At 36.9% G+C, this 25,355-nt stretch overlaps 1 protein-coding gene across 5 annotated transcripts in view; it reads right to left on the bottom strand.

The window, feature by feature from the left end:
- Positions 1-25,355, bottom strand: part of LOC130905156 (transcription factor 4-like) — a 356,325-nt gene that overhangs the window by 153,623 nt on the left and 177,347 nt on the right. For 4 of the 5 annotated variants that reach the window (XM_057818269.1, XM_057818267.1, XM_057818270.1 and 1 more), the window contains exons 8-9: positions 8,687-8,813; positions 6,023-6,072 (exon numbers count right to left, since the gene is read on the bottom strand). In XM_057818269.1, the coding sequence (XP_057674252.1) occupies positions 6,023-6,072; positions 8,687-8,813 (177 nt within the window). Of the gene's footprint in view, positions 1-6,022; positions 6,073-8,686; positions 8,814-10,943; positions 11,171-25,355 lie in introns of those variants that run through there. The other variant, XM_057818271.1, reaches the window with a different exon arrangement.

Below are 25,355 nucleotides of genomic sequence, written 5' to 3'. Positions count from 1 at the left end.
TATTGAGTAAGAGTAACTCATTCATTTTCCATGCCGCTTTTTCCTCACGAGGGTCGCGGAGGTGCTGAAGCCTATCTCAGCTAACCATGGGCAGTAGGCAGGGGACACCCTGAACTGGTTGCCAGCCAATCACAGGGCACAAGGAGACATACAACCATTCAGGCACACACTCATACCTATGGACAATTTAGAGTGCTCAATCAGCCTACCATGCATGTTTTTGGGATGTGGGAGGAAACCCACGCAGGCATGGGGAGAACATGCAAACTCCACACAGGAAGGCCGATGCCTGGGATTGAACCCTTGATGTCAGAACTGTGAGGCGGACATGCTAACCACTCAGCCACCGTGCCGCCTAAGAGTTACTTGTTTTTCTAAAATAAATTGGACATGGCAACTCCAGTTTTATTTGGAAAAAAATATATATTTCAAAACTCAAAAGAATGGACAAAATAAAAGTGCAGAGCAAAACCAATATAAACATCCTAAACATTGTCAACAGTTCACTTCAGGTGCAGGTATAAACAAAAAGTGTACTTCCAGTACTTTGATACACAGATATGGCACAACAACACACAGTACAAAACAAGTGTACAACAAAATGTTTGCAAATGTACAAACAATATAGGGTGATTGAAAAGTAACTCCTGTTTTAAGATAATTTATTTAAATGTTGTAAACATTTTTATAATTTTTTGAGTATGCTGCTTGATGTATGGTAATGAAATCTGTTTTCATTTTCTTTCAAACTGCAAATATTGTAAGGCAGAAAATGGCCAATTCTTTTCCCGTGGTAATATGCACATGTGATGGGAATTTAGGAAGTTGCACCAACTTAATAATGGAATAGAAATTAAATTTCACTCACTTAATCTTTCCCTTTGTTACGTGAAAGCAGAAAAGCTTATTCAAAAACAATATACTTTAACTAAGTTAATACGTCTTTCTTAATATTTAATTTTGATTAACTCCATAAAAGAAGTTACCAACTTAATAAAACAATGAATAGTAAAAAAAAAGTCATTTTTATGTTGAAAAAGCTCATGTTTTCAAGTCATACCAACTAGCCTCATGAATCATTTTTTAGAGTGTATTGCACATCTCCAGATAGGCCGATAAAACTGTAGTTTCACCTCTGAAGTGTTCCTCTTTTGTCCATTAGTTTTTTAGGTATCTCAAAATGCTAATCCAGACAACCAATGATTTATAAATATAAATAATGGAAATTGTGAGGTGTGCCCAAACCTTTTCATACCACTGTATGTACCCTAAGTTAACCCATCAAAGGAGCTTAGTAAGAGAACTATACAATGTTCTCATGTTAGCAACTGATGCTTAATTTCCTTTTGATTACAAAGACATCCCACACTATCCTCTTCTGTGTGATTTAATTGTTTCTGAAAATAAATCATTGACTCAGCAAACCAAATTTGACAAACAAGAATAAACACATAGCGTGGGGAGAAGTGGAAACACAAGGAAGCTGAATTAAAATTCAAAGGCAACTTCCATTGCCCACACAACCGACATAGCTTTTAACACCATTTGGGAGAGTAGTGACATCTGCATGTGAAATATTTCCAAACCATGCGAACAGTATATAAATGTAAGTGGCATTTGAAAAGAACGCAACGTTTTGGAAAGAGCACTGTATTCAAACTTAGATCTTGCAAAAAAAAAAAAAAAAAAAGTACTTAATACAGTATCAGTAGTTTTGTAACTGTTTGTCTGTATGCAGACAGGATCAATGCAAAATTTACATATAAAGTGCTGGCAATATGGCAAATTCCAAGCAGTGGTGGAATGTAACGAAGTAAAAGTGCTTCGTTACTGTACTAAAGTGCATTTTTGTGTATCTGTACTTTACTGGAGTACTAATATGAAGTGGTACTTTTTACTTTTACTTCACTACAGTTTACAGCAGGTATCTGTACTTTTTACTCCGCTACTTTTTAAATGTTCGCTTGTGTTCCACGTTACTTTTGTTAGTTTTCTTTTTTCTCTGTGTGAATTGATAGTTTCGTTTTCATGCCTACGGCGCAATCGATAAGCTCTGTGCAAATATACTGTAACTGAGTACTTGAGGCAAAAACAGAAGTACAAGCAAGATTGGCAGTTGAACAAGATATTAACCGATGAAACCCACCACATTCTTGTACAGTAGGTGGCGGTATGCACTTGATAGTTACTTGCAATCTGCCATTAAACTAAGTTTTCAAGCTTTTAGCTTGTTAAGCTTCTGTTTACAGAGCAGTCAAGTATATTTCTTATTTTTCCATTCTGCACTGTTTTAAATAAAAATGAGCAGTCAATGAAATGTCTGGTTCTTTCTTTGAATATTGACTCAGATCTCTGTTATGTTTATGTATACAGTATATACCATATTTTTTGTACTGTAAGTCACAGTTTTTTTCATAGATTGGCTGTGGGTGTGACTTATACTCTGGAGCGACTTATGTGTGAAATTATTAACACATTATGATATTCACATGTTATTTTTGTGTTTTGGAATGACACTGATGGTTTGGTTAACTTGTTAGCATGTTCTTTGTGCTATAGTTATCTGAATAACTCTTAATAGCTATGGCCACGTTCGCGTTTAGCCTTTGGCAATGAGTGTTCAATTGTATTATTGAATTTTTTTATATTGAAATGCATGCTTTTAATTTGTGGCACTTTCACGCTCCAGTTGGGGCGCACTCGCACTTGTTTACGCGAAGAAGAGCGCTCACACGCCAGAAGAAGACGGACAGCTACGCAGCGTCTGAGTGAGTGGGCGAGAGAGAGAGAGAGAGAGAGAGAGAGAGAGAGAGAGAGAGAGAGAGAGAGAGAGAGAGAGAGAAAGAGAAACACGTAGCGAAGGCATGCTAACCGTTTGTGTCATTGCTGCAATAGCAGCTAATTATCATTTATTTAGGTTGATGCGAACTTGTTTGGTATCGAGGACGAAATTGATTCGTATTATCTCTATTTTTAGTTTCACTTTTCAAATGATGGTGTCATAACGATGGCAAAAATTGTCAGCAAATTATACGGACGTCCAGCATCGTCATTTGGGAGTTTAGCTCGCTGTATAGCCAGGACCGAGCCGTAGTGTCCTGTTGAGGACAGTATATTCGCATTTCGTTGTTCATGCATCATGTAACATTATCATGCTGTAGACTCTTTCAGCATGTTGTTCTCTATTGTATTTTTATATTAAATTGCCTTTCAAGGTGACATATCTGTTCTATGTGTTGGATTTTATCAAGTAAATTTCCCCCAAAAATGCGACTTATACTCCAGTGCGACTTATATGTTTTTTTTTCCTCTTCGTTAGGCATTTTATAGCTGGTGCGAGTTCTACTCAGGTGCGACTTATAGTCCGAAAAATACGGTAGTACAGACGAAACGTTTGAACACCTTCTCATTTGTGTGTTTTCTTTATTTTCATGACTATTTACATTGTAATGTCGCACTGAAGATTTTATATATATATATATATATATATATATATATATATATATATATATATATATATATATATATATATATATATATATATATATATATATATATATATATATATTTATATATACGTGTGTGTGTGTGTGTGTGTGTGTGTGTGTGTATATGTATATTATATATATATATATATATATATATATATATATATATATATATATATATATATATATATATATATATATATATATATATATATATATATATATATATATATATATATATATATATATATATATATATACTAGTACGTCTATATGCTGCCATAGCAGTTTCATGGGGCATTAAGCCCTCAAACTATTTTTAAAATGTCAGTTTTACCCTGGAGACCCCCGTTTACAGACACGGCGCAACCGCTTTTAAACCAACCATAAAAAGAATAATGTAAGTAGTAATGATATTATAATATTTATTATTCCAGATATCATTTTTAGCTTAGACTCATTGATTGATGTCTAACATTCAGTTAAAAAATAAAACGACTATAAATAAAAAAATTAAATTATAAAATGAATAAAATATTTCACTAGCATATTTTAATTTTTAAACAAATTACGTCACAAGGAAAAAAAATAGTGTCTGTAAATAGCTCATCGATATCTACCTCATAACTATCGCTTAATTGTATTTTTTTTTGGTTACGTTCGCATTTCCCAGATATTTTAGATGATAACTAATTGATCAAAACAAAGAAAATTTGAAAAAAAAAAAACATTAAAAGGGTAAATATTTAAAAACAAAATCTCAACCACTCCTTGATGTCTGCGGTTTCTGCATTGTGACCTTTGTTATATTACCGTGTATCACCCATAAAATCCCCAAAGAGTTTGACCAAGGCCATTCACAGCTGTGTCTTGACACTCGGTGAGTTTTTGGATCGAAACAAGGTAAGTACGCGATAAAATCTCGTAAAAACCACGGTGTCTTTTATTCTGCTCTCTCATGCTCTCACCTCGGGTTAGAGTTTAGGGTTTTGATTTTTAAAAAAAATTTTTATGCCCTCCTGTTCAAATTTTTTCTTCCCCCAGAAAAATGAGATTTTAAGCTTTCCCATGATGTATGACACATGCATATAGGACCATTCTGAAATTTGGCCAAATTGGGGGTCTCAGAGCGGGACTTCAAGTCACCTGAATTTATCCTCAATTAATTATTAAAACATTCCGTAATACTGTATGCCTCTTCACCCTTAACACATTTCCTAAAATGACATTGTATATTCTTGTAGTATCCATGTATTAAGCTTCCTTTTTGTAGACTGAATCGTGAAAGTCTGTCAGTGTTATTCCTAAGAAATAGAAATGAACCAACAAGGTTGATGTTCAAGCCTTGCCTCAAAAATCAACGGCCATCACAGGCTCCATATGCTGAGAACACTCTATCTCATGTTCCTCTATTTTTTGTTTTTGTCCAAATTGATTAGAACATTCTTTTTGGATGAAACCGTATCACATTACAGAAAAAATAAACAATGTTGCCTCACACAAAAGCCACCAAAAGCATCAATCTGCGAAACAATTTGTTCTTCCTCTCCACTTTCACACACGCAAGCACACGCACACACTCGGATGATGTGGGCCCAGAGAGGAAAGCGCGTAAAGAAAGCAGGGACAAAGCAGGCCGAGGTCACAGAAAGCCGGACTCCTGCTGAGCCAAATGGGCAGCTGACACCAAGCGCATTCAGCAGTCGTTAAGTGATGATTAATGAGGTCAGTGTTAGAGAATAAAAATAACTCGATGAGCAAGATTGATGGAGAAAACAAACAAAACAAATCTCTACAAGCAAAAATCATTGAATTTCAATAGCTGAATACATTAAAACAAGACCTGTCGTTCTCGGTAATCGCCAGTCCAAATAAAGACACAAAAAAATGAAGCTTTCAGCAGCTGCCTTCAGGATCACAACATTTATTCGGAGTCATTTGAACTCACTCTGTGGAGATTCTTATCTGATTTTCTGCTTAATTCTCCTCAACAAGATTCTTGTTTTACCTGCCTATGGCTACTTATTTTATCTAATTATCAAAATTACAAGACTGTCTTTCATTATGCGGGTAATTGTGGAACAAATCAAAGAAAAATAAGGAAATCAATAGCACAAAATCCAAAACCAAAAGCAACAATTCTTAAAATAAAAAAAAATGAAATGCTATATATGTCTACAATTAAACTAAAACTCCTGTAAATTATATGTCTAAGTTTTGCAGTGATATTCTGTAGACAATATGCATACACAATGTTATCATCAAAATTGAACCTGTAGAACAAAGAGCCAACAGCAGAGCATAGTTTGTTGTCCTTACTGTAACCTTGAAAAATGACTGTGTAACCCTTACATGTGCTATGATTACTGATTATGGTTTTAATTTATGCACCACCTTTTGCTCTTTTTTTCCCACATAAATATGCGTTTTCTGTATTTTATACGAAAACAATACAAATCAGCCTTCTATCTTTATACAGCCACCAAAACAGGCCTCTCCAGCTCTCTTTAATAAGGCAATCTTAAATCACTTACTGAAGATGGCAAGCCTGGAGGGACCTTCCGTACTTTTTTGGGGTGAATTTCTGAAAGAAAAAACAATAACAACAACAACAGAATAAACAAATGAATGTCAAACACGTCTGGTCTTTTTAAAAGAGAAGCCCTCGTTTTGATTGAATCAATCTAGCAACGGGGAAAGAACAAGGGCATTTTCTAAAAACTGCCTCCCGATGTATTTACAAAGGCCGTGAACAATGGGAACAAAATAAGATGCGGAAAATGAAAAAGATCGACGACAAAATGAATGGCTAGTTTTCTTTCCCCTTTCGCTTTGATAAAAGAAACGAGGTTATGTTTATATTATTTTGTATTTGGATGGTATTTTCTATTCTTTCAAAGGGAGCAAAGGAGCAGTCCATTAACTGGGAAGGGGAGACTTTGATGGAAAAATGAAAGAATGTGGTTTTGGTGGGGGGAATTGGCCGAGGATCATTTGTGTGTGCGCGTATGTGTGTGTGTGTGAGTGTTCATGTGCACGCGTGCTCACGTGTGCTTGTGTGTTTTCTATGTCCTATCAAGGCAAACACTACCAAGGCTACACTTGAGCATGATTGTCCAGAATGGTTTCCTTTTTTCAAACACACCTATACACAGACTGGCACTGTAGCCATATAAACACAAAATTCATAAATAACCCAATTGTTATTGATTTTTTTCTATTTAATTTTAAAGCCAGGTTACATGATTAGGGGAGAATGTTTGGCAATGCATAGTTAACGTATTACACTGAATTGTACAGGAGGTAAGAGTTTAAAAAATAATTAGCTTTTCATTATGTATTTGAAAATAATTAAGCAACACTTAAAAGCACGTAAATTTGGCTGTAGATGGTATGACTGCAGATTTCTTTTAAAATTATTATTATTTTGTGAACTGTTTTTTTTGTGCTTTGTTTTTAACTGTGTTTGTTTGTGCTGCTGCCTGTCTTGGCCAGGACTCTCTTGTGAAAGAGATTTTTAATCTCAACGAGACACTTCCTGGTTAAACAAAGTTTAAAGAAAATGAAATAAAAACAAATAAATAAAATGATATTTTTTTGATACTATCAAGATAAAAAAAAACTCTAGAAAATTGCAAAGTTGACATAATTCGCCCTATTCTATGATGCTGAGTAGGAATTAAAGCATTTATCCCAAAAAGACAAAACCATTAATTGTTTTGATTAGCTTTGATACAAAGAACATTATGACTAAAAAAAACGGTGAAAAGGGGAAACAACTGCCAAACTAAAATGTTGAGGTCAAAACAGTTAAAAATGTTGAGGTCAAAACAGTTAAAACATTTTAAATTTAGCAACACTGCCTCAAAAGGAAACTGTTAATTTTTTCCCTCTCCCCATATATACTAAGCCTGTTGCGATATGCAATAAGTCAAATTATCGCACGGTAAATATAAAAAAGGGCGGTAACTGCGATTTAGCACTGCGCGCGTGCATATATTTGTGCGTGCGTGTGCTGCGTGCATTCGGCACACGTGCGTGTTGATTGCATATGAGACTCCAGTAGATTTCACGGATGTTTACTGGCTATCAACACACCTAGAAAGTTCAGACATACAAAATAAGGAAACACTTTTATATTAAACATTGTAAAACGTTAGCATTGCTACATTGAGGTTAATGGAAAAAGGACAATGTACTAACCCCTTTAGCCTGCTATAAAACATTGGCAGTCTTCTCCACAACGCAAAATTGCTGTTAAAAGGTGACGCTTCAAACATGAAAACTCGCTGGATTAAAGAATTTGCAAGCGATGCAAACAAAAGAAAAAAATCTATTACTTACACCATATGCTTGATGAACGTGAAGAGTACTTTGTTTTTTTTTTTTTTTGGTTTTTTATGTGTAAAGCTTACGGTTAGTGGCTAAGCAAACGTACTTCCGGTGAACATTTTAAAATAAAAGCAGGTCATGTTTAGATTTCTGGAGGCAATCGCATATACTTCAGATTCTACACTAAAAATAAATTTAAAATGACACCCATTATTAAAAATCTGATTGGCAATGATAATATGACGTAATAAAAGATACTAATTTGGGTTCAAATTTGTTGCATGCATATTTTTCAGGACAAGATGACAGTCAAAAATGACATTGGTTTCTCACCTATTTAATATTCTGTACTTAACTTGCTTTAAAATGACTCATTATGCAAAATGTTTTTTTTAATATTTATGCATTTTAATATAGTTTGTGTTTTATTTAAAAATAACAATTTATTGCATCTGAATAGGTGATTTATTTGGAAGTATTGTCACTATATTTGTGGATGAATAGGTTAAAAAAAAACAAAAAAAAACGGCAATAATATCGCATATTGGCAATAATTCATGAGACAATATATCGCTTACTAAAATTTACTTTCGCGACAGGCCTAACACATACTTTTATATATATTTTACACTTGTATAGGTTCCTTTTTATTAAAAACTGGGAAGGGCTTATCAATACACCAAAAGTGTTTACGCTGACAAAACCAGTAGAAAAAAAAAAAAGGATATACTCTACAATGTTAAACATTTTAAAATGTCCCAGAACAGAATGGTAATCGTCAATATATCTTTATGTTACAGAATATAAGTGTTGATGTTTGTTTGCTATTGCATGTATGTTTTTTTTAATCTAAAGCACCATCTTACCCATAGAGTCGATATGCAGTGGTCTTCTGCGGGGGTTGCTGCTGTAGTGCTGGTAATACTGACTGTGCGGCTTGGTCGGCGATGTGGCACCAGGACTCCCCAAACCCATCTCACTGCCCAATATTGACTGTTCCGGAGAAACAAGGAGAGGCTTTGTTAGTTCAGAAATTGTCCTTGTTCATGTGGGTGTATGTTAACAAACAACCGGACAGCCCCAGCGAAACAAAAGTGTGAATGTGTCTGTCAAATCATTATCATTATATCCGCAGTATGGTTTTTGAATGATTATCCTCAATAGTATGAAGACATTTAGTCAATAAAAACACAAAGACATAATGACTGACAAAAGTGGTATAAGCAGGAGAGCTAGGGTCTTAGGTACATTCCAAGGATTGGTACTGTCTGATATCTGAGTTCTGAGTTCAGTGTTTACTGTAAAAAAAAAATTTAAAAAAAAAAAAAAAAAAAAAAAAAAAGCATGAATTACTGCATGCTACCATGATAGTGCATCATTACCATACCACAATAGTGGTGCCTATGGTAACTTTAAATAATTAACTACATATGTAAACTATAGTTATTTGTGCAAGTAATCCCAATAAACAAGCAACTTGTTTTCAATTGTCGGTGAAGATATTTATGTTAGTATCTTGCATAGGTATATTAGTATAAGGTATTAGTCTTTTTCTAGGGCTGCAACTATAACAATTATTTGCATAATCGATAAAGACTACAACTAATGCTTATTTTCATAATCGATTCATTGGACAATTAATTTTTTGGGATACATCTTTTTATTTGAGCTTTTGGATACATGGACACGATTTCATGGTTCTCAGCCAAATGAAGTAACAATTCGATTAATCTTTTTCATGACCCATTTGGTATAAGTGCGAGAAAAAACACAAATAAATGTTTTTTTAAAAAAGGATGGGTTGATAACAACACTTTGTCTTTGCGATAATTCCAAGGGAAAACTGAGTTATGTTTGGCAGTGTTGTAAGCAAGTCATAGTCATTAGCAAGTAATCGTAGTGAAAATTAAAAAGAAATAACTTTAAGGAGAACAAAAAACACAATTCAAGCATTCCATAACACAATAGGTAGGCATTAATGTTATGATTAAAAAAAATATATATAAAAAAAACTCAATAAAATGAAATTAAAGAGGGAGGGGGTGGAGCAGGGCATCTAGTTGCTATTCTGTGGAGATTATTAATCTATCCAGATAGCCTCTGAAGGGCTGCCAGGTTTTGTGGAAGATATTTTTCCTACCAATTGGACAATTAATTAGACGATTAATCGATTAATTTAATAAATGTCAATTTTTTCAATTACCTTCACAATTTACCTTGAATTTTTTTAGGCGCGTTGTAAGAATGAAGACAAAATGGATGAATATTTCTTTCAAAAATATTATTTTATTACAGCTTCCCTACTTTACCGTAGTCTACAACTGTATCGATTATCCAATGTGTTGGCAACTAATTTATTAATCGGTTTTAATTGATTAGTTTTTGCAGCCTTATTAAAAAGCTACTTTCAACGGTAAGATATCCAAAAAAAATGGCAAAAAAGAGAAATGTTGTTTTCCAAAGTAAAAGCAGATTTTTGTTCATGTCCTACTTTGGCTTAACAAAAATAAGAAATCTGATAATATTTACAACTGAGGAGTTATATGTATGTTATAATTTCAAGAATTTAGACAAGTTTAAGGTGAAGAAGGTCCTAAACAAATAACTGGTTGTCAAAATAGTTATCGATTAATTTGCTAATACATTTGCTAGTCGATTAATCGATTAATTGTTGCACTCTTTACTCTTTTCTGAGAAAAAAAAAAAATGGCGTTTGAAAGTTCTGAGGTTTTCCTTGTAATTAGATTGGTTATTGAAAAGATCCAAATCTGCATCCTTGGCACTGTTAAGATGTCCCGGAGCTAGGCTTCAAAGCCCTAAACTTCTCTTACCACAGCTGATATCTTTCGCTTGCTCGCATTTTCCTCCCAGGCAAATAATAAAGCTACATAATAATTCAAATGGGAGAGAGGTAATATACAACAATGACATTTCTATTAAAAATATAGAGCAATGAGACCAACAACTAATACTGCTAACAAAAAAGTTGTAAAAAATACTTATTCTTACTAAAGGATGAATAACTAAATGTGAAATAGGAGAACATTTATAGGGAGAATGATAGAGAAGCAATGGCTAATGATTGAGAATCAAAAACTAGCACTACAAAGCTATTTACAGTACCTCCATGAACGCAACATGATGCTGCTCAGTGTCGAGACTTGGATTCTAACTTCTCCTCCGTGCTGCTTCTTCCCTCCTCTAACTGTGACCCTGTTTCACAACTCAACTTTCGCAAACAGCTCTCACATTGTCGCTCTAATTATGTTCAATCATTCTGCAGCAACAAGTGCCGGCTGGGCTGATCAGCAGAGGAGCAAAGGCATAAATAAAAGGCAAAAGGGAAGAATGGATGGATTTTTTTTTTTAGAGAGGCATAAAAAGTTAGTGAGGAGGAAAGAGGTGAAAAAGAACTAACCCCCTCCCTTCTTCTGTAAATAGACTCTTCCACTACTCAGTTAAATTGTAGATATCCCCCCCTCTCAGCTTTGTCGTCAAGTAATTAGCGTGCAGTGTATATAAAGCAGAGGGTGGAGGACTGTATTTGTGGGGTGGTAGTGGATGTTTTTCAGACTAATCGGAATTCTGATCAGCACATCCGTCCTCTCTGTGACTGAAAACAAGAGTTAGCTTGGCACTGGCGAGCCAAGAAAGGCTTTTCTCATGCTAAACAGGGTCTAAGTAGGCCAATTACAGGGCCAGCCTCGGCCTCAGTGCCATTCTCCTGCTTAAAACAAAAGGGTCCTTGTCTTAAATAAAGTCAGCCTCACACACAAGAAGGAGTCAGACACAAAGGCATTAACACACACACACACACCATCTCAGTCATCTTGCGCCGTGCAAATGTGTGTCATCTGGGGGTAAAAGGGGGTTCCCACTAAAACAAAAAGAGTCTCATTGATTGTGGTGCTTTTCTTTCTTTTCTTGCTTTTCTCCTCTTGTACTTGAGCACTGAGCCAGGCCAGACTGTCACCCTGGCAACTAGACGAGCTGGAGAAGAGACAAAATACCCATCTGCCTGTCTGACTGTCTCTCTTTACCTGCTTGTCTTGGTGTCCCCTGTACTCTCCCTGTACTCGCGCCAATGTAGACACCAACTGGTGATGGTCGGTGTGATGCGCTAAATGAAATCGAAGTCACTTAAAGTTTCGACAAGTAACACAGCAACATGGACTTTCCTTTTGAGTTTAAAGTAATTTTGTCCACCGCTTTGAAACATACAGTATACACTAAGGCAGTGTTTTTCAACCGGTGTGCCTGACGTGAGAAATCGTCAGGTGTACCGCGAGAAATTTTCCAATATTGCATTAATTCTTTTTTTTTTTACGTCGTTGGGCGGAGTTGCAGTAGGATGAAAGGAGTAGGTAGAAAGTTTTGGTTTCGCCCGATGAGCGAGATATTGCTCGTGTCACATTCAAGCACTGCTCGGATTTCTACCCATCAGCCACCTTGCTGTCCGCGACAATGTGGACCCCAGCACGTCTACTGCATATCATTTGATTAGACTCGTCAAGTTTCGATATACCTGAAAGTGTCCTTTCCATTTTATCCATATGTGATGACCGTTAATCCTCCCCCTGTGTTTTATTACAACACATTGTGGAGGACAGCAAGGTGGCTGGAAATCCGAGCGGTTCTTGAATGCAACACAAGCAGCTTGTCAAGCAAGCTTAAACTTAATCTGTGAAACAAAACACCCGTCGCTTCAAAACAAGTCGATAGACTATTTTGTTCGCCTTCTTGAAAACACAGAGAAACAGGCAACTTTTTTGAGAAAAACTAAAAAGGTCAATGACAAAACCCTCAAAGCATTGTTGCTGAACTTGTTGCTGAAACCAAAAAGCCCAGCACTGTGACAGAGACATTAATACTACCTGCCTGCAAAGCCATTGTCAGCAAAGTGCTCGGCCATGATGTGGTTAAAGACATTGCTATAGTCCTCCTGTCTGATAATTCTGAGCTTTTCAAGCCTAACTGCTATAAAAGATAAAAGACAAGAGAGAGACTGAGAGTTGTTGAAAAAGAGCTTTGTGTGTGTCTTTCTTCAATTCCTACCAGGATATCGGCTTTTTGTTCATCTAAACAGGCTCAAGTTTCACACTGCGTAAGTATAAATATTGAAAAATTATTTTATAATTATATGTACTGTAAAGAAAGTAATTTTGGAACATTTTTGGTCTGTGGTGTGCCGCAATTTTTTTTTCCAATGTAAAAATGTGCCGTGACTCAGAAAAGGTTGAAAAACATTGCACTAAGAGTGTGACAATATCTCGATACGGTGATATATCGTGAAATTTTGCAACCTGATTGGTTATCGATATGATCCCGCCAAGTATCGATACTTTTATTTGACATATTGGCCATACTATGGAGTAAGGATGCTGTAAAATGCTCTAAGTTTGTTGAGCAATTCCTCGGCGGTCCTCTAGGGGCGCTCAAGAGTGGCGGTGAAGGTAAAGTGCACGCATGTCGTCTAGAGAAAAAGAGAGGATGCTACAAGTGGGATGAAAAAATAAAAAGGTGAGGAAAACATTTTTATAAATCACATGTGTGAACACACTTTAAGTTTTACACGAACAAGAAAGGAAGTAAGGTTAGCAAGGACTTTGCTGTACGCAAGAATTGTTGAAAAAAAATAAAGTTCACTGGAAAAACAATAATTATGCACAGCCACTTGCAGCCAGAGGCCAAGTGGTCACCAGATTTCTTCACTGTCATCACTGCTTCGCTTTTATTACCTGAGCTAAGAAAGTTTTTCAATGTAATTTATTTTTTTAATTTACATGTATTATTTTGATGACATTTGGTGTTAATGATATCAAACAAATCAGGACCCTAAATTGGATGGAAATGAATATTAAACAAGTCTACATTCATTTTCTGATTTATTTGATATTATTTAAGAACCCTTTTGTGCCCTCTATTTGTGCAGGTAAAAACATTTCAGTAGATTTATATTTTCCTGCAATGTTGCACAAAAAAAGGTGTTACTGTTTAATAAATTACTCAATAAACAGTATTTTTTGTACTTTCAAATGTCTTTTCGTTTCAAGAGTTGTATCGTAGAATATACCGTAATTTGTGGACTATTGAGCGCCCCTGATTACAAGCTTCACCCAGTACATTTTTAAAGGAAAAACCATTTTGTACATACATAAGCCTCTCCTGTTTATAAGCCGCGTGTGCCCGCATAGTAACATGAGATATTTATGTAGAAATACACAGAGCTTTCTGAGTTTTAATAACATACTTTAACGAATCGGGTTATAAATATAGCACGTGACTTACGGGAGTAAGGGAGGTGCGGAAGAGCGAGAGATGTGCCTTCCTGTTGTTGTGGCTGTGTGTGCGCGTCGACTGCTGCAGACAGTAGTCGTGTATGTTCCACGAGTTTTCAAAATAAAGAATTGCAACCTAACTAAGCGGGTGACTCTTTGTCAACGTTACAATACCTTAACTTTTCTTTCCAAAGAGCACCAGCAAAACGGCACTTAGCTGACTCCTCAAGCTCACTCCTGAGCGTGTGTCGTTCTCTTCGTCATGCAGCAGATCGGCTTTTCGAAACCCGTTGGTGATGGTGGATTTTTGTTGTTTTTGTTTATTTTTTAATTTTTCTTTTTTAATGTTGACTTTTGTTTTGTGATGCATGCTTTTATTTTGGCGCAGGAAGCGTAGAGCAGGTAGTACTTCCGCAAGCGAGTAAGAGCGCATGTACACACGAAGAAGAGCGCACGTGCACACACGAGTCAAAACACTTTTTTCATTCCAACACCAGGGAGTGCTTCAGCACTCCATTTTCCGCACCACTGGGTATATGTATGTTGTATGTTCATGTCAAAATACCCAATGGCTCAAGACTTTGGCTGTGTAAATTTATTGCTTATGGCAGCAAAAAGCATGTTTATTTCATATTTCACGTGATATTTTATGCTGCTGAATGAAATGGACCGCTTGGATGTGTGTGGAAGAGATCGTTTTATTTATTCAATTTTTTTTATCCCTGCACCATGAAAATAAATAACTTCCTGTTTTGAGGAGGAATGCGAATGTGACTTCACCAGGGTTAGCATCTCATAATACAGCATTGCTTTATAGCACGCTGATGGACTGCGGATTCAGCTGATTTTTTGGATTAATTCATTTATTTTTCGCATCACGCCAGCTAAATGTGCTGCAGGGTTTTGTTGCTGCACCAGGGAGAGGGTTTTTGGGTTTCAAAAACCCCCACCCCGAGATTGGCAAAAACAAGTCCGACAACTTTGGGACCATTGGACTTACAAGAAGGTGAGAAAACATTGTGTTTTGTATTATGTCAAATACTGGGATCATGGCACACGTTTTACTACGGAGGTGGCTTGCATTTTGTGGCTGACAATGCTCCTTGTCCACTGAGAAGGCCACTCAGGCGACGTCCTCTTCGCTTGCCCGCCGGGAGAGCGCTATACTCGGCTTATGCTTGTGCAGTTCGGCTTATCGTCCAGACTTCCTGCACCCTCTTCCCTCTTTATGTGCGTGGCAATAGACCATTATCCTCGGGTTGGGCTCAGGCAGCTATGCGCTCCTCTGACGTCAGCCGGTTTGTCCGGCGGTCATTCGCTAGCTGCTTCACCGGCAAACGAGTTCTTCTGCCCGCAGCAGGGGAACGACGAGCTGTAACTAACTCGCCGTCGGGGGAGTTGACAATCAGTGAAGACAAACGCCATCACGCCGCCATGTAATATGATCCAGGGTGGTTTTGTGTGATTTTTCGCTTCGAAAGGCGAGAATAAGACTTTGAAATGCCGCTGGGTTCGGGTTAGCATGTCGGCTAGCTGTCACGCTTCCTGGTTTGTTTACGCTGTCCGAAGCCGGAGCAGGAAAATGACAAAAGCCAGACTCACTCCGGTGGCATAAAATATCTTTCAGGAGGTACAAGAAGTTGATAGTTTTGACCATTATGGAGTAATTTTGCTATGTCATACTGAATAATTGCATTTTGAATATTTCATATTCCATTTAGCGCAAGCCTGTTATTTGTCATTACCATACCATTTATTTAGCAATTGGGGAAAAAACCTAGGATTAAAAAAAAATATCCTGTAAAAATATTCGAGTAGAGAGATTGAAACCACGACATTTTGCTGCTCTCTTCATCATAGTTTGCTCCTTATGAATAATTCCCCCTCAATGGGCTGAATTCTAAATCAGAAGAAGTCGTGACCCTGCTGACGTCATCCTCCAGCTGGGGACGCTAGAGCGCTGTGATGACAGGCAGGGCTAAACGGCAGATTAAAAGACCAATTTCCCGTCATCTGCGCTTTGCCAAATTGTTGTATATACCGTATATATATACCGTATATATATATATATATATATATATATATATATATATATATATATATATATATATATATATATATATATTTTTTTTTTTTTTTTAATTTAATATTTTTAAGACGGCCCACAGGGACAGCGGTAACAGAATGTAAGTTATACTCACTAACACTGTCATAAATAAATACCAAACAAAAAATTATAACAGTGTAAAAACCCGGACCGGCCCATCGGGAATCGTCCAGAAGCTCCCGATTAGTCACTCCGGGCCTGCGTACACCTATTCATCCTGTTGTTCTCTATTGTATTTTAAATTGACTTTCAAGAAGACATGTCTGTTCTTGGTGCTGGATTCTATCAAATAAATTTCCCCTCAAAAATGCAAATTATACTCTGGTGCGACTTATACAGTATTTTTCCTTTTCATTGCGCATTTTCTGGCTGGTGCGACTTATACTCATGTGCGACGTGTAGTCCTAAAAATACGGTAGTTGAATCGTCTCAAAATATGATTCTAATTCACATAATAATGCTACTTAAGATTTTTTTTAATGATGTCGTAGGCCATTTAAACAAGCCACACAAGTATTTAGATATGGCCCGAGAAGGCATAGACAATGACTGACAACAGACAGTCTATCGGGCTCACCTACGTGGGCACACCCTCACTATGCTAAAATGATTACCAAAGTGGCCAAAATACATGTGCTGATAAAACAAATTACAATATGCAGGTATTTTTGACAGAGTGAAGGTGCACGGTCGATTGAAAATCCAGCCTCGGGACCATGAACATGAAACAGATTTGGTGGAGCACAGGTTTAACCAAAGATCAGTGCAAGTAGAATGGGACTTTGCAAAAGTAACCCGATTGATTTATGCATGTAAATGTTGTCAGTGAGAAATGTTTCCGCAATCTTCTTGTTTGACATCTAGTGCTCAAAAATGTTCGGGATGAGATTTGGGATGTGCATGGCTGTCTCATTCTATACTAAATACACCAACAACAGTCGGGTCTGTTTCTTCTTGAGCTGACTGGGCTTTCTGTGGCCAGCTGCTCACAAAGAAGAAATTAACTAAGATAGATTACCATAGAGGCTGGGAGGGAAATGCACAAACAGACGCACTCAGAGGGACACAGAAGACTGTCTCTGCCATGACACTCATCAGGACATATGGCTGAATGCAACTCACATAGTTCTTTTAATCTGACCTCCAGTGATTAGGCTTGTCATGTTGCTATAGCAGTGTAAGAATGCTTGTTTAGCTGTACATCACTGTTGAGCGTGTTCAGAAGAATAAAAACTTTCAACATGTCTGCAAGTCTCGTAATTTTTTCATGGCACTTAAACTAAATTTAAGCATCTTTTGGGGTTCGCTTTTTGAAAACTGAACGGAATTTAGCAATAAAACAAGCCTTTAAGAACAAAAAGATAATTTCAAGTCTTCATTTAAGGTATAATGCATGTTTTTAGATTCTGGGTGCAAAATAGTGAACCCTGAAAAAAAACCTATGCATGCATCAGAATACTATAAAAACCTCAGTACAGGAAAGCCTGTCCTGAAATAAAACAAGGACCTCTGAACTTTGAGGCAGATGTACTAACAAGTCGATTACCACCTTATTCTTTTCATTGGATATGCTAAATCTATTGGAATTAGCAAAATACTGTAAATATATGTCTTCATAAATATGCTAAGTTACATGTTTGTATGACGTGTTTAGTTGTACAGTTGGCAGTTGGCAAATACTGTATTGCATGTATCAAATGAACTCAATAATAATAATAATAATATTTTTCATTTTGGCTTCACTATTACATTCTTTACAATATGGCTCGCTCACCGTCACGTTTAATGCGACGATAAGTCACTTAGGTGTAATCAATGCTTGTCCAATCCAAAAACAAGACAAATATAGAGCAAGAGAGAGAGAGTGTGCGAGAGAGAGGACGTCATTAATTACCAGGAAATGCTGGCGAGGCACTGGCACACCTGTATGCCAGCTTTACTCCAGCTGATACACACAAGCGGGTGCGCATACATGCCCTCACACACAATACACAATCAAACACATACACTATTCCTAAGGGATTCAGACCCTGATGGATACTGGAGAAGTTCAAACCAGCAGAAAACAACAATTCACTGGACTCCGGGTCTAACCACAAATCACTCCTTATCTATTACCATAAGAACAATTAATGGAATACATAGGAAGAAACTGAACTCAACTGAATCAATTTGTTTCAATGGTATTACATTGACTAAAGCAATTATTAGTCATAAAATATTTTTGTCCATTTGATAATCATTTACAGTGGTATGAAAAAGTATCTAAACCTTTTGGAATTTCTCACATTTCTGCATAAAATCACAATCAAATGTAAACTGATCTTTGTAAAAATCACACAGATGTAAAAACAGTGTCTGAATTAACTAAAACCAGCCAAACATTTATAGGTTTTCATATTTTAAAGAGGACAGCATGCAAAAAATGAGTCAAGAAATCTGCATTGGACAAGGTGTCAAGAGTAAAGAATCTGCATTGGACAAGGTGATGATTCTGGAACTTTTGTTTGGTGCTGTTCCAGTGAGATTTACAATGATCTGGAACTTTTGTTTGGTGCTGTTCCAGTGAAATTTACAAAGATGACTGCCTGAAGAAGACATCAAAATTCCCTCAGTACTTGAGTATGTGGGACTGTATGTCAGGCAAATGCACTGGGGAGGTTAAATCCTCAATAAATGCACAAGTTTACACTGAAATTTTAGACAGCTTTCTTATCCCTTCAATTGAAAATATATTTGTCATTTTCCAAGCCAGAGAGCTAAAGCTGTCAAAGCATTCCTTGGAGAAAGACTCATCCAGTCAATGTCATGGCCTGCAAATAGCCCAGATCTCAACCCTATTGAAAACCTGTGGTGGAAATTGAAAAAAAAAAAAAAAATGGTCCACAGCAATGCTCCGACTGCAAGGATGATCTGGCAACTGCAATCTAAGAATCTGGCACCAAATTGATGAAGAATACTCATCAAGTCCATGCCTCAGAGACTGCAAGCTGTCATAAAAGCCAGAGGTGGTGCTAATAAATACTAGCGATTTGTTTTGATTGTTATGTCTTTGTTTGTTTTGCATGATTCCATATTTTTTTCCTCAAAATTGAGTGATTCTATATATTTCCCTGCACTTGCTCGAAAAAAGTAACATTTACCGACCACCACGATGTTTTTTTATTCATTTCTTTTAGTGTGTCTGAATGCTATAGAGTTGCACTTTTGAACTAATTCATTATTTTTTTCAAGCTTTTTATCTGAGTTTGTTCTACATGATAAAATGTCTGAGGGAGTGCTCGTCCGAGACTGGTGATTCCATACTATTTGCTAGGGGTTGTATGAGTAAGAGAAGAATCATTCATAACTGAGACTCATGATATTTTTACTGCTTCGAGAGTTGATGGACATTGCAGCCAAGTGATGTCGCGTGCAGTCAGCACACTGAGGTAAGTGAGGGGTTGACACAACACACAATTTGCACCATCTCATACCCAACAAACACACGCAAACCAGTTCAAAGCCTTTTTCCTTAATAAGCATTCAATGCTTGGCTTGACAAACACATAGCAATCATTTAACAACACTTAGAGAAGAATCAAACACAACATTACACCTCACTATTTTTGGCAGGTTTCTGCATGACATTAGAAATAAAACAGTGTTCTTGCACCATTTTAAAATTCAAATTTAAAGCTTAGTCGTATTTCGAGCATGTCGTCGGATGTAGAATCAAATGGCGAGTCAAATTTTACGTCGGATGTCGAAAAGATCGTATGTCGAGGTACCATTGCACTAAATTAAATAGAAAATCTAGCAACAAATTTGAAAATCCTTAAATGAAACAAAGAGTAAAAAGGTTTTTACAATGAATAAAAGTGAATATTGAAAATTCATTAATAATAAAAGCATTTAAAAACTAAAAATACAATTAGTAAATAATAAATTCAAAACTTAAAAAAATAATTTATAAATGGATTTCTCCTTAACCTTATTTAAATATTTTCCCCCAATGTTTTTTTCAATCATCAAACTTCATCAGCACTATATATACAGTGTATCACAAAAGTGAGTACACCCCTCACATTTCTGCAGATAAGTAAGTATACCTTTTCACGGGACAGATCCCCCCACCTCTTCAATCTCTGCAGCAATGCTGACAGCACTCCTGTAACGAGTCACGTGACATTTTGGAAGGAAAATGACAAGCAGTACTCAATTTGGACATTTAGGGATGTGCAGTGGGGCAAATAAGTATTTAGTCAACCACTAATTGTGCAAGTTCTCCCACTTGAAAATATTAGAGAGACCTGTAATTGTCAACATGGGTAAACCTCAACAATGAGAGACAGAAAAACAGGAAATCACATTGTTTGATTTTTAAAGAATTTATTTCCAAATCATGGTGGAAAATAAGTATTTGGTCGATACCAAAAGTTCATCTCAATACTTTTTGATGTGCCCTTTGTTGGCAATAACGGAGGCCAAACGTTTTCTGTAACTCCTCACAAGCTTTTCATACACTGTTGCTGGTATTTTGACCCATTCCTCCATGCAGATCTCCTCTAGAGCAGTGATGTTTTGGGGCTGTCGTTGGGCAACACGGACGTTCAGCTCCCTCCACAGATTTTCTATGGGGTTGAGATCTGGAGACTGGCTAGGGCACTCCAGGACCTTTGTTGCCCTGGCTGTGTGTTTGGTATCATTGTCATGCTGAAAGACCCAGCCATGTCTCATCTTCGATGCCCTTGCTGATGGAAGGAGATTTTCACTCAAAATCTCTCCATACATGGCCCCATTCATTCTTTTCTTTACACAATTTTGTCTCTGGTGTCCTTCGACAGCTCTTTGGTCTTGGCCATAGTGGAGTTTGGAGTGTGACTGACTGATCTTGTGGACAGGTGTCTTTTATACCGATCATAAGTTAAAACAGGTGCCATTAATACAGGTAACGAGTGGAGCCTCGTTAGACCTCGTTAGAATAAGTTAAACCTCTTTGACAGCCAGAAATCTTGCTTGTTTGTAGGTGACCAAATTTTTATTTTCCACTCTAATTTGGAAATAAATTCTTTAAAAAAAATCAAACAATGTGATTTTCTGTTTTTTTTTTTTTTCACATTCTGTCTCTCATGGTTGAGGTTTACCCATGTTGACAATTACAGGCCTCTCTAATCTTTTCAAGTAGGAGAACTTGCACAATTGGTGGTTGACTAAATACTTATTTGCCCCACTGTACGTAGTTTCTAAGGGGTGTACTCACTTTTGTTGCCAGGGGTTTAGATATTTATGGCTTTATTTTGAGTTATTTTGAGGGGAAAATAAATTGACTCTATCATATAAGCTGCACACAGACTACTTTTCATTGTGTCAAAGTGTCATTTTGTCAATGTTGTCCCATTAAAAGATATACTTAAATATCTGCAGAAATGCAAGGGATTTACTCACTTTTGTGATACACTGTCTTGATGGGTCTGTAGTCTAACAACTTGTACGTGTGCATGTTAGTAATAAAGTTTTTGGAATAAAGTTTTGAAATAAATACAATTGCGCATTAAAGTCAGTTGGTCCTTTTGAACAACTTTGCAAAGTCCAAATCTCTTAACACCTTTTAGGCAAGTTGAAGGTTTGTAGGAGCTTGGCTACTGTTGGTTTATAGGTCTCAGATAAAAATTTGTCTGTCATGGATCAAGACCAGTTTACTCATGTGGAGGTGTTGTGATGCACGTCAGTGTCTCTTTTCATCTTTTAAATGTGTGTGTGTGACCAAGTTCTGGAGTGTGGTCAGTGACAGCTCAGTTATCTTCTGTGTCCGTTACCAGCTGTTCTACCATGTGTGTGTGGGTTTGAGAGAGAGAGCAAGAGAGAAAGAGACTGAGAGAGTGCACATGTGTGTGTTTGTGCATGTAGGTGTGTGTGTGTGTGTGTGCATTATTTGATAATGTAGACTTCAGAGACAGAGCTTCACTGATACTGTAGATAGATACCAAGGGTCACCCTGCATGTTACTTCCATGTCAACATGGACAACACTTTAAACAAAATATTGCAGTGATAATGTCATGCTCTTCTTTCTGCATTGAATAGAAAAGGAAACCTTTTAAGTTTAAAACAGTTATATATGACAAAAGATAATGACTAGGACCAGCACGTTTGGAGAAATGGTTGTTTTAAAGAAGCATCTTGAATCCATCACTGTGAAATAATTTATGAAAAAGGCAGTTGATGGAAGATAATGACATAAAAACTTATAATAATAAACGCATAATATTTAGGCCAAACTGGAATGTTTACGTTTTTAATTAGACATGTGCCGATTACCAATTTCAAGGGATACCGTGGTATGAAAATGTCACGGTTTCAAAACCTTTAAAATTTTCTGTCATACTGTCCCTACGGCAGTGCTTCTCAATTATTTTCTGCGACGCCCCCCCAAGCAAGACGTAAATGTTTCGCGCCCCCCCCAAACTCTCTGCCGCCACTGTAAATAGCATTATTTGTCTATAAAATTACTATCATAAATACGCATCTGCCTAATATTGTCCCTTTTTTCTAATAAAGAAAAAAAGTAACATAGATCAACTTATAATAAAGTATAACTTTATTAACATTGTTTTGTTTGTAACAGAGAAGACTTGACGTGCATCAATTTGCCTAAATTAAAAAAAAGTCACATTCAAACTGTAAAAATACACTCAAGGTACATTTTTGACCATTTGATACTGAAAAATAAAATGTAATAAAATCAGTAAATAATAACAAATTCAAATTGATTAGAAACATTCACTCATGAGGACAATATGCCAAAAAATTTGACCGAAAAAACAAAAATGAATAAAGGAAAAAAAGAGTGTCCTTGGACAGAAGGACAGTTTTTATTTTTGCTGCTCACACTCAGTATTACCTCCTTTGCAATGGTGTGGAGTCATTTTGCAATGAGTATGCTAACAATGCTCACTGGTTTACTGATATAACACTGACAAAGCAGGACGATTGTTGGCAATATTCGGCACGTTTTTGCTGAAAAACAATCAAGCGGCTTATCAATGAGATTGGGGTCGAATGTCTTTAAGTGGCGTCTTAATTGATTTGGCTTCTGGCGGTCCGCTATAATTATTTTTAGACACAGTAAACAGTCTTTCCTCATCACCCACAGTATTAAAAGTCAAAGCTAAAAGGCAAACGGCACGAACAAAGCGCATTCTCGGCGGCCGAGGTAGAACCGTAGGTGAGGGCGGTCGTCGTGACGATCCCAAGCCGAAAATGGCACTTATCGGGCGGCGGCATGAGAACCGGACAAGACAGTGGGTCGCTGCGTGAGTGAGTCCGGTCGGAAAACGGCTTTCGAAAACGGCGGCGGCGCACTGCTCTTCATATTTGTTTTCTGTGTGATGAGTGCTCTTCCTTAGTTCAAAAATACTGCACGCACTCTGAAAATGAGAGCGCCACTGCCACCCACTGAGTGGATGCGCAAGTACACTTTATTCCAGTACGGCAGAAAAAAAAAAAAGCATGTTCCCCGAGGTCACATGCGCCCCCCCTAGCATCGCTCTGCGCGCGCGCCGCACTATTTGAGAAGTACTGCCCTACGGTATTAGCTATTTTTTATGTCTGAAAAATGCAGAGATAAATTCCTTGCTTGCAACTGCAAGGCTCAACCCTCCCCCACCGGTTGTTGCTTAGTGTCAGTGAGTCAGCTGTGCTACACGATGGCTGGAGGAGGTGAAACTCCTGAACTTTCCCCCCAAGAAAACGAAATCGCTGGTATGGGAATACTTTGGCAACAGAAAAATTACAGATGGCTGTGGCTTGGGAGGAGGAGGGCCAACCGACATGTAAAACATGTTTGCAGATGGTAGCTGCCAAGGAGAAAATACCTCTAAAATGATTTTGCATTTATATCAATGCTGTCAAATTTATCGCGTTAACGGGCGGTAATTAATTTTTTTGATTAATCACATTAAAATATTTGACGCATTTAACACATGCGCGGAATGACCCGCTCATGCATTGCCTCAAACAGATTCCAATGATGCCGTTTTTTGCACATTGAGAGCTAAGAGGCAGAGAAAGGCGTGTGGACACAGACGTTTTCATTGGACCGTGCCGTTTATTGGCATAAGCTTCGGCAACTCACTTCACAACATACAGAAGTATCATTTAGTGAAAGCACAACAAAAATAACATTCCTATCTCTCAAAAAAATAATGTTCACAAAAAGAAATAGCTATGCAAAATACACATAAAACTTACTCAGACTTTGGTCAAACTCTATTCAAACATTTCGTTTAGCTCAACAAATACACTGGATGGCAATATTTAGTCACAATATACAAATTGTCTGAGGTCTCGTACGTTGTGAAGCCAGCACTCAAATGACCATGAAGTACCAGTAAACAGGGAACTACGGCGTCAGTTGAGGGACAAAACACACTCATTGGCTTGATTTAGTAATTTAAAACTCGCCATTGACACCTTTTGGTGTATTTCAATCACTACCTTACATAGTTGAAGACACTGTGGAAGAAGGGCCACTGTGCCAATGTGACTTCACCGCTCGGCAAGGTCAACAATGACGAGCTACTAGCTTATTTTTTTATTGAAAATTTTACAAATTTTATTAAAACGAAAATATTAAGAAAGTTTTAATATAAAATTACTATAACTTGTACTAGCATTTATCTTTTAAGAACTTCAAGTCTTTCGATCTGTGGATCCCTTTAACAGAAAGAATGTTAATAATGTTAATGCCATCTTGTGGATTTATTGTTACAGTACTTATGTACAGTATGTTGAATTTATACATCCGTCTTGTGTCTTATCTTTCCATTCCAGCAATATTTTACAGTAAAATATGGCATATTTAAGAGATGGTTTGAATTGGAATTAATTACGATTAATTAATTTTTAAAGCAGTAATGTGAAGTAATTTCTTCACATGCCAAATAGGGTCACAAGTAAAGTAATTAAACATTGTCCAACAAATAAAGCATGACAACATAATTTATATGTTGTATATTTTACAAAATAATCGCGTTTCCGAAGTTCGAGCCTGAAAGGGGACGAACCCGGAAGTGATACGTCACTGAACGTGAACGTGAACGCGATGGCATCTCCATACATACGGCCGCCACACAAAGCCCTTCAAATGATTCAAACAGCGATATAAGCG

This window comes from Corythoichthys intestinalis, chromosome 17, assembly GCF_030265065.1.
Source record: "Corythoichthys intestinalis isolate RoL2023-P3 chromosome 17, ASM3026506v1, whole genome shotgun sequence".
Lineage (NCBI taxonomy): Eukaryota > Metazoa > Chordata > Actinopteri > Syngnathiformes > Syngnathidae > Corythoichthys > Corythoichthys intestinalis.
The sequence above is the reverse complement of the archived record's forward strand: the minus strand, read 5'-3'. Positions and strand labels throughout refer to the sequence as shown.